Below are 18,317 nucleotides of genomic sequence, written 5' to 3'. Positions count from 1 at the left end.
TTTTCAAGGACCTATTTCTATGTTTTTCAAAGGTTCTGAAACTTTCATCTCCCCACAAGGATATGAAAATGTCTACTCTAAACTGGACTTCATTTGAGAAAAGGAAGAAGATTCAATATACCAACTAATGAAAATTTTCAAATGTTCTTTCTGCTGGCCAGTACATGCCCTTGACCAGAATTGAACCTGAGACCCTTCAGTTCAAGAGCCGACACTCTATCCACTGAGCCAAACCGGTGAAGGCTATTTACTGATTTTTTTTTTTTAGAGAGAAAAACATCGCTTTGTTGTTCCACTTACTTATGCATTCATTGGTTGATTCTTTTTATGTTCCCTGACAGGGGAATCAAACCCCCTTGGCATATGGGGATGGTACATAGCCAATTGAGTTACACTGTCAGGGAAAATAAACATTTTTTAATAAACATTTTTAAAAATGAAAAGACAAATTCAATTTTAAGTATAGTGAATGACTAATACAAATCAAATCATCTTCCAGATGATCAGTTTCTTCAAGGAATTCATATTAAAACACTAGAGACCCGGTGCACAATTCATGCACGGGGGGCTGAGGAGGATGTGTGTGTGTCCCTCAGTCGAGCCTGCACCCTCTCTAATCTGGGACCCCTTGAGGGATATCCTACAGCCTGAGATCAGGCCTAAATGGGCAGTAGGACATCCCTCTCACAATCCAGGACTGCTGGCTCCCAATCACTTGCCTGCCTGCCTTCCTGATTGCCCCTAACCGCCTCTGCCTGCCAGCCTGATCATCTCCTAATGACTCCTGTCAGCCTGATTGTTGCCCAACTGCTCCTCTGCCAGCCCGATTGCCCTCAAATGCCCTCCCCTGCATGCCTGGTCCCCCCCCAACTGCTCTCCCCTGCAGGTCTGGGTCCCCCCTATCTGCCCTCCTCTGCCAGTCAGGTCACCCCTAACAGCCTTCCCCTGCAGGACTGATCACCCCAAATGCCCTCCCTTGCAGGCCTGGTCCCTCCCAGTTGTCTTCCCCTGCTGGCCATCTTGTGGTGGCCATCTTGTGTCCACATGGGGGCAGCCATCTTGTGTGTTAGAGTGATGGTCAATTTGCATATTACCTCTTTATTATATTGGAGTATTTACAATCTTAGATATCAATGGAGACCTGATAGTAGAGAAAAGACTTGGGGCTTTTCTCAATTCAGTACTTCTGGCATCACGATGTGGGTCCTATAGTTATCCTGCCTCCTGGTTATATTCGTCATGTAAGTGGATGCAAAGATAACCTATCTATAGTAAGCAGGCTCACCTACTACTTCTAATGGAGTGGAATACCATTTTAAACACTGCAATCTATCACTGAAGATAGGCATCTGGAAATAAATCTTTTTTTTTTTTTTTTCTCTTTTTCTTTTTTGGAAAGAAATCTTGAACAGGAGCAGTAATTTCATTTTATTCATGCCCAGGATACTGTTTCATACAACAGATAAAATTTCTGATCTAGAAAATAAACTCTGCAAGAAGTGAGTCAATATACAATTTCTTCATGAGTTTCCTTCTATGATGCAACATCCTTCAAATTGGGAAACAAAAGTGACTATTGCCATATCTGAAGATAAAAGCATCCCCGTCTACCTCAACCTGAAAGAAGCCACACCTTTGGCCAAAAGTTTGAAATAAAGTGAGTAAAATTAAGATAGCTGTCAGTATGGAAATAAGTCCTTTCACGAGGTATCTTTCTGAGAGAAATCCTGACTTTCCGGGATTGTTATATCTTAATTTTGGACAAACTTGAAAGAGCCAACAAATATCTAAAGTGACTCAGGTCCACACTGCTCTTATTTGGACACCACAGTTCCCGGAGGGGGGGGGGGGGGGGCCTTTTTCCCTATTAGGGATAAGTAAGGGTCCTGGCTCTTTGTTTTCTTCTAGTCTCATTTTCTTAAACAGTAATCTGGCTCCACTTGTTAAAATATATATATTTATCACCTAATCTCTTTATTTATTTATTTGCAGGGAAGGGGAGGGAGAAGGGAAAGACACAGGCCTGCTCTCCAGAGGGAGAGCGCCAAGTAAGCTATATTTTTGTTTATTTTAAACATACTTTTCACAAAAGGATTACAGTCCTGGTTTTTTTTTTTTTTTTTACAATTGTCTTCAGCTTTTTCATTTGAGAAAAAAGATGAAAAGATGGAAAACAAAGGAAATTTTAAAGTTTTTATTGTTTCAATTTTTTCAAAGTTTGCACACCTTATTACAGAAAAATTAAATATGTTTATTGTTACTTTCTAGTAGTAACATTAGATAAAAATGTTAGCAGATGTTATTTGCATTATTAACTAATCAAATAAGCTGTTTTACCAACCCATGATAAATTACCTATTTTTCTTCTTTTACTCTGATTTACTTGTATTTATTCTCATAAGTCATCAGAATTTACTGACAAGTTTCTAAAAGACCTTTTTATTTATATAGAATATGTGAACCTAGCTCTAAGAGGCAAAGCTGACTTCCCCAGAAGGAGGCATCTAAGTTCTAAACTATTTATTTTATTTTTTAATCCTTACCTGAGGGTATTTTTCCATTGAGTTTTAGAGAGTGGAATGGAGGGGGAGAGACACAGAGGGAGATACATGGACGTGAGAGAGATATATTGATTGGTTGCCTCCCACACACGCCCACCACCAGAGACTGCAACCAAGGTACATGTGCCCTGGACTAGAATGGGACCTGGGACCCTTCAGTCCTCAGGGCCCACCCTCTATCCACTGGGCCAAACCAGCTAAGCCTAAACTAATTCTTACACTGAAAGACCCGTGCTTAACATGGAATTTATCTCTCTCGGAGGACCAGTTCAACTCAAAGTGCTATTTTAAAATATTAAAAACAACATCCACTGTCTACTGTTAAGTTAGACTTATCTTCCTTATACTTTAGATATGCGATTAAAACAAATCAAAACCAACATTAAAAGCACAACCATAAAAGCACACTTCAGTTTCAGGACCTTTAAGGCAGCAGAATGCAAAGTCACAATCAGGAGAGGAGCCAAGTTTCCTTCAATCAAAACAAACAAACAAAACCCGCCAAATAGCTCTACCAGAAATATCAAATGAAGATCACCTTTGACTCTTCTCCAAACTTCCCAGTCAAAAAAGTATATATTGCATTGAATCATCACACTTCAAATACATATGCTTTATGTGAATGCTAGAAGGCCAATACTTTACATGAGTCACTCTTACAAATTGGTAACATTTTCATATCTGATTGATCTTCACAAATACCCCATGAAGTACAGCAACTGGCTATTATTTACAACACAAATGAAAACAACAGGAACCCAAAACACTGTAGTACTTGCTCAACATAACTAAACATCTGACTCCAAATCCAATTTTTTTTTTTTTTTTTAACATTCCATCGCACTGGCAATACGAACCAGAAGTAAGGTTTCAGGAAAGTGATTTATAGACAAGTATTAATGAAAAATTATTTTGACTTCCCGCAATGACAGAAAAAATCCTTTTACTCACTTAATTCATTTTCTAATACTTCTGTCAGAAAACTCTACAGGCCTTTAAACAGGTATCCACACATTAAAAACCCTTAAAATAAAAATCACAAAATTCATCAGTTAGCTGTAATCCTCCCCATATTACAGAGCTAAATTTCATTTTAGAACTCAATTTGAGATATTTTTCAAGTGTATTGGACATGATCTTTGAAGCTGACCCATATTTTTTTAGCTGTTTTAATCTAGTCAAAATTGCACAACTGCCAGGAAGACAATTCTTGAAAATGTAAATTATCACTTACAATTGGCAACTTCCTCACCTTAACCACATACCGACACAAAAACAATCCAGCCTCTAACAGTTCCGCAGTGTTAGATGAGTCTGCATTTTCTGTTTTAAAACACCCTGGGCTTACAGGCCTTGCTGCTGTATCCACATTCTTTACATGCTCAGAAAGGGCTACTTCCATGATCTTAGCAGTACATACTTAATTTTTAGAAATCTTATTTAATTTGGATAAGTACAATTATACAACCTGAGCCACAATACTGTGAACAGTTCATAAATCAAACTTGAAGGTTTATGTCCTATAAATGGATCCAAATATCTATTAAGATATTGAGCCAACACAGTAAAATGGGAAAGAGATAAACCCCAATTTTTCAAGGCTGATAATTACAAAAATAAATGGACTATTCCTATAGAACAATATGGCCCTTCCTGTATGACAAAAACAAAATGAGGGCTTAATAATATGCTACTCACATACCGTATCTAACATACTCATAAAAGGAAACAAAAGTTAACAAAAATTCGAAATATCAAACATATAAAACATAGTACTCAAAGCGATTCAATGGTTCCACTGTCAAATGCTTACAAAGTAACAAATGACAGATTTGCTATATCCAGATCTGGATATATTTTGAGATTAATATCCCTATATTTTATCATCTGATGGATTTATAAAAATAATCAAGATTGCACTGCTTTAACTGAAGAAATGCTTAGCAGATTTTTCTTTTCTTTTAAAGTGAAAACAGAGCAAAATCAGATGAGTTGTACATATACTAAGAATTATTGTCTTTTTTTTCTTTACCTTTCCAGTCCAACAAATGAACTCTTGTCCCTTTCAATCATTACTTTACATTTTTTGTTATTACTCATTTGCTTTTCTTTATAACTAGAATTGGTACACCTATCTCCATTTTTAAGTTAAGTTCTCTTTCTATAAAAAAATCTGGGAAATACCAGAAAGTATAAAGAAAAAATTCCTTGTGCTAGGCCAGCATGGCTGAGTAGCAGAGCACTGACCTATGAACCAGAAGGTCACACACAGTGCCATTCCATGCCAGGGCTGCAGGCTCCATCTTCACAGGGGCAAGGAGGAGGCAGCTGATAAATGATTCTCTCTCATCACTGATGTTTCTCTCTCTCTCTCTCTCCTCTCCCTTCCTCTCTAAAATAAATAAATATGTATTTAAAAATAAAAAATTATTTGTAATTTCACTTTTATAATTAAAATTATCCTTTCAGTCTTATTTCTGTGGACCAAAAAGGGACCACATACTAAACCTGACACGTTCAGGGGAGGTTTTAAAAAAAAAAAAATTAGAATTCTGTTAACTTCAAGTTATGATAGGTAATGAAGTAATTAATATAAAAAATAATAAATAATTACACCCTCCCCCCACCCTTTGCAATGTCAGTCTAATTTCCTTTTACCGAACCGTCTCACTGCATCAGAGCACAGACCACAAAACCCTTCATGCTATTGTTACCGTGTTAATTGTTAACTGCTAGTAATCCTATATCCACAAATGTACAAGTGTATGTCTATTCGTTTTACTTTTTATCCAATCCCAAGATTCCCCTGCTTTGTTTTCTCCCACCTTCCTAATCCTCTATTATCAATGGATTTCATGTAATCCTTATTCCTCCTCCTTTGATTAGAATGTATAAAGTAAGGTGCAAAGCTCCCATTCTCTGGAGCATTTTCTCAATCCACTGAGATTTTGCTTCCCAGCAACTCTCCATTTGGCTCAAACTCATAAAAACTCTACAGATTTAAACGTTTCTAACATTGACATTTCAAACGCATATACTTGCTCTACATTCTATGTAGTTTACAAAATTAGAATCACACTATTCTCTAACCTATTTTACTTAAAAAATAATACTTAACACATTTAAGAATGATTTTAAACATTGTAAATGATTTTAATAGCTTCTTTAATTAGCTCCCATCCTTAGGCAAAGAGTTAAAATTATACTTCAAAAGAATAACCGCCTTCCCTGACCATGTGGCTCACTGGTTGAGCATGGCCCCATGAGCCAGGAGGTCATGGTTAGATGCCATCTGTGCACATGCCAGGGTTGTGGGCTCCATCCCCGGTGGGGCTGGGCAGGAGGTAGCCGATCAATGATTCTCTCTCATCACTGATGTTTCAATAAAAACCTATTTTTTTAAATAAAAAAAAGAGAATTAGAATTCTGTTAACTTCAAGTTATGATAGGTAATGAAGTAATTAATATAAAAATAATAAAATAATTACACCCTCCCCCACTCACCCCCAACTTCCTCTTTCCCTTCCCTTTTAGGCTCAGAGCTCAGGAACGAATAATAAACCATTCACACTAGGATGGTGTGATCAATAGCACCGAAAATTTGGGGCCTAATAATATTAAAGTCTTAAGCCAAAGGATATGAGAGGCTAAGAGTGACATTTCAAGCACTATCCAAGGGATGCAACCTTACTGGAAAATGCAAGTCTAAAATTCGTAATGCCTGTTCTAGCTGCAAGCAAACTCCATTCCGTTTTTTCAATAAAGCTGGAACGAAGCAGTATAAATTTCATCCCTGCAACAAAGTACCTTAATGGACTGAGTTCGTTAAAACTGGCGCTCCCAAAGGCAGAGTTGGACTCATTAAACAAGGAAAACATGTAAGGCTTGCAAGGCACTACATGGATAGCTAATCCAGAGGATTTCTCCATTAGGAAGGCCGGCCGACGCCAATGGGGGCCGCCGGAGGAGGACAAGGATATGGAGCGCTTGGTGTACGAGGAGAAATCTCACCTGCGTTATTTAATATTTAATGTTTCTATTCCTGACATCACGGGGTTCGAACGTCACCAAAGAGAAAAAAAGATGGGCAGGCTGAAAACCCGGCAGGGTGACGCACACAACATCTCACCATATGGATTCTCACCCAGCCCAGCCCGGCGAAGGGAGCCCCAAGCCAGCCGAGCGAAGGGAGGAGGGTCCCCCGAGCCGCAAGCTTCCCCCGCACCTCTAGCGCAGGGTCTGCACGTGGCAGTCGGAGGCTGCAGGACCACCGGACCCGACGCCGCAGGAACCGACACCGTCTCCGTGCAGACTCCGGTTTCGCGGCCACACGCACCAGGCGGCGGGAGTCGAACTCGGAGCTCAGCCTCAGAGGAGACCGCGCCAATGCCTCCGCCAGGCGTCGGAGCCGCGGGTGCCAGCCAGGGCCCTGACAGATGGCCGCGACTCCTCTCCTGGGGTCCAAACCCACACAGGGCCGTACCTGAAGGGGCACCGCCACCTCCGCCCCCAAGGGCTAGCTGTCGCGGTAGCGTTGGTCACAGCTCCGAGCCCAGTGACGCCTCTTATAAAAACAACAACCTGCTCGCAGGCGTCCGCTCCCGGGAGGAGGCGACGGACCGAGCGCCACAGCGCATGCTGGGACTCGTAGTCTCGCCCCCAGCCTTACATCGGGCGGCAGCGGAGGGAAGAACTACGACTCCCGAAGAGCAGCGCAGCCCGCGGCGGGGAGACGGCAGGAAGCCGCGAGCCTCACAACATCCGGTCCGGGCGCTCCGAAGGCGGAGAGGCGCCGCTGAAGGTTGCTATGGAGACGGCTACTACAATCGCTCCAAAGGATTCATGGTTTCAGCCCTCAGGACAGCTAGGGATTTTGATCGCTAGCCCACGTTTTCCCTTCTCTTTCAAGCTTTAATTGGGTGTACTAAAAAAGCCGCATCCTTTGGCCTTCTCGTCATCTGCTGAAGAAAAAGACTGCCTTTGACGAAAAAAGAAAGATATGGAGAATGACCCGGTATGGCTGAGTGGGTTTGGACAGAGGGCTGGATGTTGTGTTGTGTGTGTGTGTGTGTGTGTGTGTGTGTGTGTGTGTGTGTGTGTTTTAATATTTTTATTTATTTTATTGATTATGTCTCACATAATTGTCCTTACAAGGGTATTTCTTGGATCACATGATCTCACACATCTAGAGGAAATAATGAACAACATAAACTGATGAACAAAAACAGACCCAGAGAAAGGGCTGGATGTTTTTGAATGTTGGTCTACTTTGCTTTCAATTTGGGGCATCCACCCTAAAAAACAAAAACAAAAAACTTCCTAGGCAGCCACTGAGCTACACAGATGCAAATGTACAATGTTGATTTAAGCCAGAATTGTTGTGAAGGTATAAAGGTGATTGGGGATGGTAGGTAACTCGGACCCTATTGCAAACCATGAGGTGATATCTTTGAACAACAACAACAAAAAATGTACCTTGTTCATTTTGCATTTATTTACATTTTACCTTGCTCAAATAAAGATATGAGCTACAAAAATATGTGCACTCATGCTGTTGATGGAAACTAGCAAGCTAAGGTTTAACTGTCCCCCAATTGTGGGGGAGGGGGGAGTTAAGAAAAACATTAACAAGAAAGATGGTGGGCCTCAACAGAAATAAGAGGGTGTCTCAAACATTATTACTTCAAACAAGTTATCTATCCCTTTTTGTGTTTTTTGTTTTGTTTTTGATTTTTACTTTGGATGTTAACATCAACTGTGACATCAAAAAAAGAAAATATAATTTTATAATTACAGCTTCTCTAAGGAATATTTTTAAAAATATACTTTTATTGATTTCAGAGAGAGATAGAAACATCAATGATGAGAGAGAATCATCAATAGGCTGCCTCCTGAACACCCCCTTTGGGGATAGGCCTGCTGCACCTGGGCATGTGTCTTTGACCTTAATCAAACCGGAACCCTGCCATCGCTTTATCCACTGAGCCAAACAAGCTAGGACTAAGAAATATTTTTATTATTTCAATGGCTTCTATATTTTTTAATATGTGTTTATACTGAAGTACTGAAAAATAAAAGTGGCCAGGCTTTTTCTAATTCTAGGAAAGCCTTATAAATTAAATTACTGCCATCTATCTATTTGTAGGTTTGTATTCTTTCCCAGGCCAATTCTAAAACATAGTCAATTTTAAAATAATCATTTACAATTTTAATTTACCTTTTTATCCTTAAGTAAAAAACAGTTGCTGACTGTTTTTTGCATAACTAACATAACTAACAGAGAACTTAAAATAATCATTTTATTTTCCTTTGTATTAGACTGTTTTGTTTAGTTTTATTTTAAACTATATAGTTTGAACTCCACGTTTTAAGAATATAAGATTTGAGGAAGGTGAAACCCAAATAGAAAGCTGCAGTGAAAGCCTATGACAAAAAAATAATGTGTATTTTGTTTCTAAGTCTATAAACCTTGTGAATTATCCTGGAGGTTTAAAAGATTTAGGTAGACACTAATTTCTATATTGTGTGATATAAATTATATCAGTGGTTGGCAAACCGTGGTTCACAAGCCACAAGCGGCTCTTTGGCCCCTTGAGTTTTTAGCAAAGGCCAGTTTAGAAGTACCCTAATTAAGTTAATAACAATGTAAGTTTTAAAAATTTGACTCTCAAAATAAATTTCAATCGTCGTACTGTTGATATTTGGCTCTGTTGACTAATGAGTATGCCAACCACTGAATTATACCAACAAAGTTTATCAGCTAACTTATCCTCTATTTTACCTATAATTGGTTTTTTTTTTTATTACATTTTGCACCAAAGCTGATTGAAATTTAGAGCCAGGATTAGAGGGTGATTTGATGAGAGTCCTCTGTGAATGAGGCTCTCCTGGGTAACCTGACTGGGTGTCCATAAAATAAATAAGAGTTGGTACTTTTCCCCACAAATCACAGGACTTCCACCTAAGAGGCTTTCCCTGTGCAGAGGAAACCTAGACATTTTGAGAAAAGCTGTCCTGTTGACACATCATAGGATGCTGGGAGTTTATTATTATCCAATGTCTGTGCTCTTGATATTAAAAAAAATAAATAAAAGTTAATAGGCAGCATCAAAAAGAATAAAGAGCAAGATCTGATGAGTTCTATTTCTAATTTTGCCAGCTTCCTATAAGATATATGACTATTATATGGGTAAGGTCCCTAGGCCTGGCCAGCAATTGGGGCCAATCTGGGCCTTCCAGCTGCTTGCTGGCGGCCACCTGCCTGGGCCTTCCTTCATTCTGTGCCACCTCCTGGCAGTAAGCACACATCATAGCAAACGACTGAACTCCCAAGGGGACACTTTTCATATTAGACTTTTATATATATAGATTGTAGTATACTAACGTAGTTTTGTTAGCCTGCAAATTTCAGAACTGAATTCTGGAAGAGCATACAAAAGCACTGAGGTAAATGTGCAAAAAAGCAATTTATCTTTACATCTATTTTTCCCCCCAGTATATCTCCATAAGTACAGACTAAGGCAGATTTTTAAAACCAATTTTTATACAAAGGGGAAATGATAATGATGAAGGGTTGGATCATAGGTTGATAATCATTTAAATCTGAACCAAGGAAAAGAAAAAATGTACTAAATACTTCACATTTGCAGATTTGAACTCAAGCTTTCACAACTAATAGGTTCTGGACATTGGTAAATTTAACTTTGCTGAGACATTATATATAACTAGAGGCCCAATGCATGAAATTCATGCAAGGGGCTTGGCCCCCACTGCCACTGTGGCCAGGAGCCTCTGCCTCGGCCCCCACCTCCACAGCAGCTGCCTCTGTCTTGGCCCCTGCCGCTGCAATTTGTCCAGAAGGATGTCCAGTCAAATTAGCATATTATGCTTCTATTATTATAGATAACCCAGGAATTCAGGGTGAGTTGGGTTACACTAAGAGGAACCTAACTAATCTGATCCAAATATGCAACTTAGAAAAGGCTTTGTCCTCACATTAGTCTGACAAACAGCTCTAAACATTTATATCTCCTTTTAGACTTGGGGAAACTGAGGTTATATGCTTGCTAAATGTTAAGGATTTAGAAATCTTAAAGGATCTCAATTTCATGGATTATAATCTACTGTAATGAGTTCCTTATATATATTTGGATATTGATCCTTTGTCAGATGTATCATTGCCAAGTATGTTCTCCCATACTGTGGGCTCCATTTTCATTTTGATCGTTTCTTTAATTTTTGGCATTTTTATTATATGTCTGGGCATGGGCCTGTTTGGATTCTTCTTGCTTGAGACTTTCTGTGCCTCCTGAACTTGTATGACTTTTTCCTTCACCAAGTTAGGGAAGTGTTCTGCCACTATTACTTCAAACAAATTCTCTATCCTTTGCTCATTTTATTCCCCTTCTGGTATCTTGTAATGTGAATACTGTTACGTTTTATGTTGTCTCACAGTTCTTAAGATGTCCTGTTTTTTAATTGTTTTTTTATTTTTGATGGAGTGATTTTTTTTCTATCCTGTCTTCTAATTCATAATTCAATCCTTGGCTTCTCCTAATCTACAGTGTATTCCTTCCAATGTGTTATTAGTGTTATGTCATTCTTCCTTTCAGACTGGTCTTTTTTCATCATTACTATATCTTTTCTCATGCTATTGAGCATCCTTGCCATCATTCTAAACACTGTATCTGATAAGTTTCTTATCTCCATTTCATTTAGTTCTTCTTTTGGAGAATTCTCTTGCATATAGGGCTTGTTTTTTTGTCTTGCCACTTTGGGTGCCTGTATGGGTTTGTGTCTGTGTATTAGGTAGGTCTGCTACGACTCCAAACCTCTAGTGCAGGACAATGTCAGAGCTGTTTGTGACTGACCCTAAGGAGCTCTCAGCAATCCACAACTTGTGTTTCTCTCTTCCGGGGCTGGGTGCCTTTGGAAAGACCAAGATGTGCACCAGGGTCTGCTTTATCTAGCCCCAGCCTCCAGAGATCCACCTCTACCTGCAGCAGGATTGATACTGATTAACCTCAGGCTGTTGACCACAGTGTGGGGCGAGAAGACTTCCAACAGGCTGGGGAAACTGCCTTCCCCTAGGCCAGTGTTTCCCCAACTTTTGACATATGTGTACCCCTTCTATAATTTTCGTAACGCTGAGTGCCCCTCGTACTCATGAGAACGTTGAATTAGGCGCAGCACGGTGCAGTGCATATCCCCACCAAACTCCGGTGCAATGCGTGCCCCCACCAAACTCTTCCCGTACCCCTGGGGGTACGCGTACCACACTTTGGGAAACACTGCCCTAGGCAAAAACCACTTGGATAACAAAGCTCCGCCAGAGAAAGATGTCCTCAGCAGCATGAGTTGAATGACTCAGCACAGTAAACCAAGGTGGCTGCCCTCTGAGCTCCAACCCCAAAGCCCCCAACCCTGGACTCTACTCACACACCTCCAGTCCATTCTGCCCTCCCTTTGCTGGAGCCCAAGGTGAGTGGTTGCACATAAAATTTTATGCATTGGCCCTTTAAGAGGGTGTCTGTATTTCAAGCCATCTCTCCTTGTGAGGCAGCAAACTTTTCACAGCCAGATGTTACGTGGGCACCTTTCTCAGTTCTGGGGCTCTGGGCTGGGGAGCCAAGCTTGGGGTTTAGATCCCAGAGTTCTCAGTGGGAACTCCCCCCACAGCTGAGATATCCCTCCTGAACTTCAGCTGCCGTCTGTGGGAGCCCGACCAGCCCTTTCATGCCTCTGTACTTCCTACCAGTCTCAATGCAGTCTCCACTTTCCCTCCGTAGTTATCAGGGTTCTCTCCAGTTCATCTTCAGTTGATTTTTGGGGTAGTTTTTCTGTATTTTAGTTGTATTTCCAGTTTGGACCTGGGAGAGTATAAGTGTAGCTTCCACTTCCTCTGCTGACATTTTGGAATTCCTCTGTCCATTTTTTAATCAGACGGTTCATTGTTTTGTGTGGGTTTTTGGGCTTTCAAATTATATGAGTTCCTTATATTTTTTTAAAAAAAATTAACTCCTTGCCAAAACCGGTTTGGCTCAGTGGATAGAGCATCGGCCTGTGGACTGAAGGGTCCCAGGTTCGATTCTGGTCAGGGGCATGTGCCTTGGTTGCGGGCATATCCCCAGTGGGGGGTGTGCAGGAGGCAGCTGATCGATGATTCTCTCTCATCGATGTTTCTAGCTCTCTATCCCTCTCTCTTCCTCTCTGTAAAAACTCAATAAAATATAGTTTTTAAAAATTAACTCCTTATTGGATATATAGTTTGCAGTCATTTTCCCCATTCTGTAGGTTGTCTCATTCTGTTTATAGTTTCCTATGCTGTGTACAAACTTTCTGGTTTGATATAGTCCCACTTGTTTACTTCTGCATATGTTACTTGTGCTTCTGGTGTCATATCCAAATAACTGTTGTGAAGACTAATAATATTTTTTCTTATTTTTTTCCTAGAGTTTTGCACTTTCAGGCCTTACATTTAAGTCTTCATTTTGAGTTAAATTTTTAAGTTAATTTTGTGAGTGGTATTAAATTAGGGCTGGGGCTAAGTTTTAATAGTTTTGGGGTCCCCCCCCAAGAACTTTATAATTGAGAGTGATTTTATGTGTTTGTATTTTAGGATAAGAAAAGTACGTTAGCTTCAACTTCAGTCACAGAAATGAAACCTCAACAACTGCCTACTTGTGTGAACCCTGGCAATCCTGTGTTTTCATGTATGTTGGATCCAAAAACACTCCATACAGCTACCTCACTATCAGAGCCTAAGATGATTATGTATAAAACCAATTCAAGTACTTATGGTGAATTTTTTCCTATTCCACAGTTTTTCCCCTGCATTTATATTCCAAAAGAGCAAGAATTTTCAAGACACATCAGACTTACGGGACTTTATCAAAATAACACTCTAAATACTGCACCTGACAGAACTAGAACCCTTGACTTTCCTAATTTTCAACATACTCTATGAAAATATATTCTTTTGTATATTTAACAGAAAATATCCTCAGGGGAAAAAATGAGTTTTAAGTCTAAGGCTAGAATACCTAATTGGGAATATGGAAAGATTTTAATTTTTAAAAAATGTCTTCAAGAAATAAAGTATTTCAACTGATAACTGAGTGACTTCTTAAAAATGTTAGAATAGCAGAATAAAAAGTAGAAGCATTTTTGTACATCCTCGCTTTATTTAGTCCATGTATTCCACAATCTTAAAAAAAACTTTCATGATCTAAATTGTCTTCTGTCTATATTTATCAAGACAAAGGAACACAGGAACTCTTAAGAAAAAGATTGAATTAAGGAAGACTCTGACCAGTAATTTCCCACTTGTGTGTTATTTCAAGTAATGGCTTGGAACCTGGGGAAATGTTAATTCCCTGTGCTAAGCTCATGGAAGAGAGGACATTTTTAAAAATTGATTTTAGAGAGAGAAACATCAATTTGTTGTTCCACTTATTTATATATTTATTGGTCGCTTCTTGTATGGGCCCTGACTGGAGATTTAACCCACAACCTTGGTGGATCGGGATGACGATCTAACCAACTGAGCTACCCTGATAGGGTGAAAGGACTTGTTATTCATTCATTTAGCAAGTAATTATTTTTTTTTAATTGATTTCAGAGAGGAAGGGAGAGAAACATCAATAGTGAGAGAGAATCATTAATGGGCTGCCTCCTATACCCGACACTGGGGATCAAGACCGCAACCCAGGCAAGTACCCTGACTGGGAATCGAATTGTGACCTCCTGGTTCATAGCTTGATGCTCAACCACTGAGCCACACTGGCTGGGCCAGCAAGCAGTTATTGAACACCTACTTATGACATACACTATACTATGTAAATGTAACATAAATAAAAGACAGTCTTTTGTTGTTTTGTTACAGAAAGGACTTGGCCCTGAGCAGGTCTGCCTAGGACCACTGGTAGTGGGTAGGTTCTTGACTTCGTGCAGGAAAGATGTCACAGTATGAGTCCAGGTGATTTTTAGAAGACATTTATTAAAGCTGGAGTCAGTGAAACAAGGAAGGGCCTAGGATAGAAGCAACAGGGGAGGGACCAGGTGGGGAATTGTGCCTAGGCTGGCCTGCTTTGGCTTACTGAGAAGTCAGAGAAAGGGGGCATTGGCGAATAAAATATTCTAAAATATTATGTTTATACGGGGTGTCCCAAAAAATGTATAAACACACTTTGAATAATTATAAAAGCAATGTTTATTTAAAATACTTCTGGAAGTTTGCGTTACACCAATTCTCTTTTGCAAATGACCTACATTAGTACCCATTTTCTCTAACTGAAAGAAATCCAAAGAGGATTTTTGTTTTTACCAAAAAGCTGTTACTGTCACTGTTTCTATTTTTCTCTTTGTTTTAGGTTCAGGATATTAACGTCAATTAGAATGAATAATCTTGTGAGTCACTAGGGGATCAGAAAAGCTTGACCACCTATTTACATAAATGGTTTGATGTGAGGAAAGAGCTCACTCATTGCAGCTTCACGAAACTCTTTCACACACCCCCACATTTGTTATTTGGTAATGGCTCAAGCAAGAAGAAAAACTGGTCCTGTTCACTTCCTCTAAATTGAGGCTCTGCACAAGATTTTTCAGAAAAACAATGCAATAGAATTTGAATATACTAGCCTTTTCTCCGCTTAAACTATACAAACCATTTTCTCTTCTGTAGATGCTCAATATGTAACAAGTGGAGTCAACTTTTTAATATATAATATATAGTTATTACCCTAATGTTCTTTACTATGGCTGGTGTTTAGGCCTTATGTTTTGTTGTTATTGCTAAAATTGTCATATGAATATCTCCAAATTGAGCATATTGTCTGGAATGCCATTAGGTAGTCATTCTGTGCCCATTAAAGTGGAGGGACTACAAGGCACTAAGAGCCTGCCCTCATGGAGTTCAGATTCTAATAAATCCTATTAGGGGAAAACAGATTAACTAGTAAAAATATGTATAAACATGTTGCCGAAACCGGTTTGGCTCAGCGGATAGAGCGTCTGTCTACCTGCGGACTGAAAGGTCCCAGGTTCGAATCCGGTCAAGGGCATGTACCTTGGTTGCGGGCACATCCCCAGTGGGTGGTGTGCAGGAGGCAGCTGGTCGATGTATCTCTCTCATTGATGTTTCTAGCTCTCTATCTCTCTCCCTTCCTCTCTGTGAAAAATCAATAAAATATATTAAAAATATATATATATGTATAAACATGTATACATATATAATGTAAATATTTTAAAATACTTATTTATATGGAGTGTCCCCAAAAATGTATCTCACACTTTGAATAATTATGAAGGCAATGTTTATTAAAATACATTTTATTTTCAAAATTAAGCTATCAGCTGTTAAAGTGTGTGTACATTTTTGTGGACAGCCTGTATAGTTATACATACATGTCAAACATGTATTTATATACATGTAGACAAATATTTTATAAATTATGCATGTATATTTACATGTAAATATATCTATAATAATGGCCCAGTACATGGATTTGTGTACATTGAAAGGAAATTATTAGAAGGTGGATGACTGGGTGAGAAGGGCTGGACATATCCTGGAGCCAACCTCATGCAGTCCCTCCCCGGCCGGCGCACCTGAGGTGGAGCCATGGCTGGAAGGGCGTCCGTGGAGTGAGTGTGATCCCTCTGGCAGGTGGGGTCCCTTGGCCTGGCTTGTGAGGCCGAAACCAGCTCTCTGACATCTTCCAAGGGGTCCCGGAGTGCGAGAGGGCACTCTGCAAAGTTGCTGTCGTACAGGGCGTGGAACACAAACACAAGTGTGCAGTAAACTAGATTTGAGGCCAACAGTGCCCCAGCAACAACTAACCCACAGCCGGAGATGAATCTCAAGGCCCTGGGAGGAATCGGGCTCCCTCCTCGCTGGTTCCAGGTGTGTCACCTGAGAACCGCTGCTGCCCGGTCACTGCAGCTGGGCAGCGCCTGTGCTGAGCGCCTACCTCCTGGAGTTCAGTGCGTGTCATACCTACCTTGCAGTTGGACAGTCACTTAGCCTTTTATATATATATATATATATATATATATATATATATATATATATATATATAGTTACATATAACATATGCATTTATTTTATATGTTTTATACATATATATTACATGTAAATATATATATATGTGTGTGTGTGTGTGTGTGTGTGTGTATATATATATATATATATATATATATATATATATGACTATGTGTATGAAACATGCCAGGTGATAAATGTTATGAAAAAAATAAATAGGGTTAGGAGAGAGGGAGTGCTCAGGCAAGAAGTTAATTTGGGTAGTAAGTCAAGGAAGGTCTCTGATAAGCTTTGACCACAGCCCTGAAGGAAGTGAAGGGACTGTATCAGGAGAATCAGCTGTTGCTGTAACCAAAACCAAGGTTCAGCTGCCTGCCACCACAAAAACCAAACTGATGAAACAGGCTAGTAAAGTCAGGACAAGCAGAATAAGGAAACGGAGAGAGTTAAACAGCAGTTTGCAGCCATCTACAAAATCGTGATGCCAAGCAGTTTGTAGCCATTCAGGAAATCCTATCTTCCTTAAACCAAGGACGCTTAAGAGTAAATGGTTTGCACTTCTCCACCCCAACTAGAGAGTAAATAGTTTAAATCACCCTACTCAGGGAGACAGCATAAATCCAATTAGTGTCATTTTGCCAACCAAGGACAAATGAAGTTAAGAGAATAAACCTCATTTTAATGAATGTTTTATTGAGATCCTCCCATAAGACCTCCCCTAAATGCTCAGCCTTTAAAACCCTTCAAAACGAAGGTCCCACATGCTCTCCCTCCCAGGAGCACACCCAGGCCTCCCCTTCTACTTCCTTAAGAGACATGCATCTCTTAAACTCAAGGGACCAGGACAGCAATGAGCTGCAGCAGTTCGTCCCAGACAAATCCCGTGAACCTGTCCCCAAGGCCTCCTTTTCTCTTGGTAATCTGTCTCACGTCTACTTGATCTTTAGACCAGCCGAAAGAACCACGAGGCTAAAGAAAAGTTTCTCCACCCCTACGTAAGCGCCTAGCACTTGGAATTCTCAAAGTTGCCAAAGTCTTAGACAAGTGCCAAGTCCATTGTTGGTGGATTTTTTTTGTTGTTGTTTGTTTGTTTTTTTGCATCCAATTGTGATAAGTCTAAGTATTTCGAGATGTGGAGGCTCTTTATAGGAAAGAAGCCTGTTGCGTAGAGTTGGATCCATGATGCCATGAAACATTCCACTCATCAAACTAATTCTCCTTTGTTCCCATTCCATGTTTGCCAAGCAACTTTATGATTTGATTTACCACATACATCTGCCAATAACACAACATTCTAACTTAACATTTTACGTTTTGCTCTTCTTTTTCCTGGGGTACTTGAAGATACTAGAAAATGTATCTTTACCAGACAGTGTTTGCATATGAAAATAAAATTTTCCAAGTAGCTGTTTTACTTGGTTGGACTGACCCAACCTCAAACAACAGGTGGTATAGACATTAAAGAAAGAAAAGAAAAAAAAAAAAAGAGCCCTAGCTGGTTTGGCTCAGTGGATAGGATGTCAGACTGCGGACTCAGTGGCCCCTGGTTCAATTCTGGTCAAGGACACATTCCTCGACTGCAGGCCCCTGGCCCTGGTCAGGGGCATGCAGGAGGCAACTAATCAATGTGTGTCTGTCACACTAATGTTTCTCTCTGTCTTTCCCTATTCCTTCCACTCTCTAAAATCAGAAAATATCCTCAGGTGAGTATAAGA

At 39.9% G+C, this 18,317-nt stretch overlaps 2 protein-coding genes across 7 annotated transcripts in view; one reads left to right on the top strand and one right to left on the bottom strand.

Annotated features, from left to right (window-relative positions):
* Nucleotides 1-7,181, bottom strand: part of CCPG1 (cell cycle progression 1) — a 68,206-nt gene extending 61,025 nt beyond the window's left edge. For all 6 annotated transcript variants that reach the window (XR_006741780.1, XM_045582300.1, XM_045582304.1 and 3 more), the window contains exon 1: nucleotides 7,045-7,181. The gene's annotated coding sequence lies outside the window, so the exon portion shown is untranslated. The remainder of the gene's footprint in view (nucleotides 1-7,044) is intronic.
* Nucleotides 7,182-7,441: 260 nt separating this feature from the next.
* On the top strand, nucleotides 7,442-13,671 carry PIERCE2 (piercer of microtubule wall 2). The gene is made up of 2 exons (XM_036441372.2): nucleotides 7,442-7,575; nucleotides 13,180-13,671. Exons 1-2 carry the CDS (start codon nucleotides 7,561-7,563, stop codon nucleotides 13,525-13,527), a joined length of 363 nt encoding a protein of 120 aa, XP_036297265.1. The 5' UTR covers nucleotides 7,442-7,560; the 3' UTR covers nucleotides 13,528-13,671.
* The last annotated feature ends 4,646 nt before the right edge of the window (nucleotides 13,672-18,317 follow it).

The sequence above is a fragment of the Pipistrellus kuhlii genome, unplaced genomic scaffold, assembly GCF_014108245.1.
Source record: "Pipistrellus kuhlii isolate mPipKuh1 unplaced genomic scaffold, mPipKuh1.p scaffold_m20_p_1, whole genome shotgun sequence".
Classification (NCBI taxonomy): Eukaryota; Metazoa; Chordata; class Mammalia; order Chiroptera; family Vespertilionidae; genus Pipistrellus; species Pipistrellus kuhlii.
Note: the sequence above shows the minus strand (reverse complement) of the source record. Positions and strands in the feature narration are given on the sequence as shown.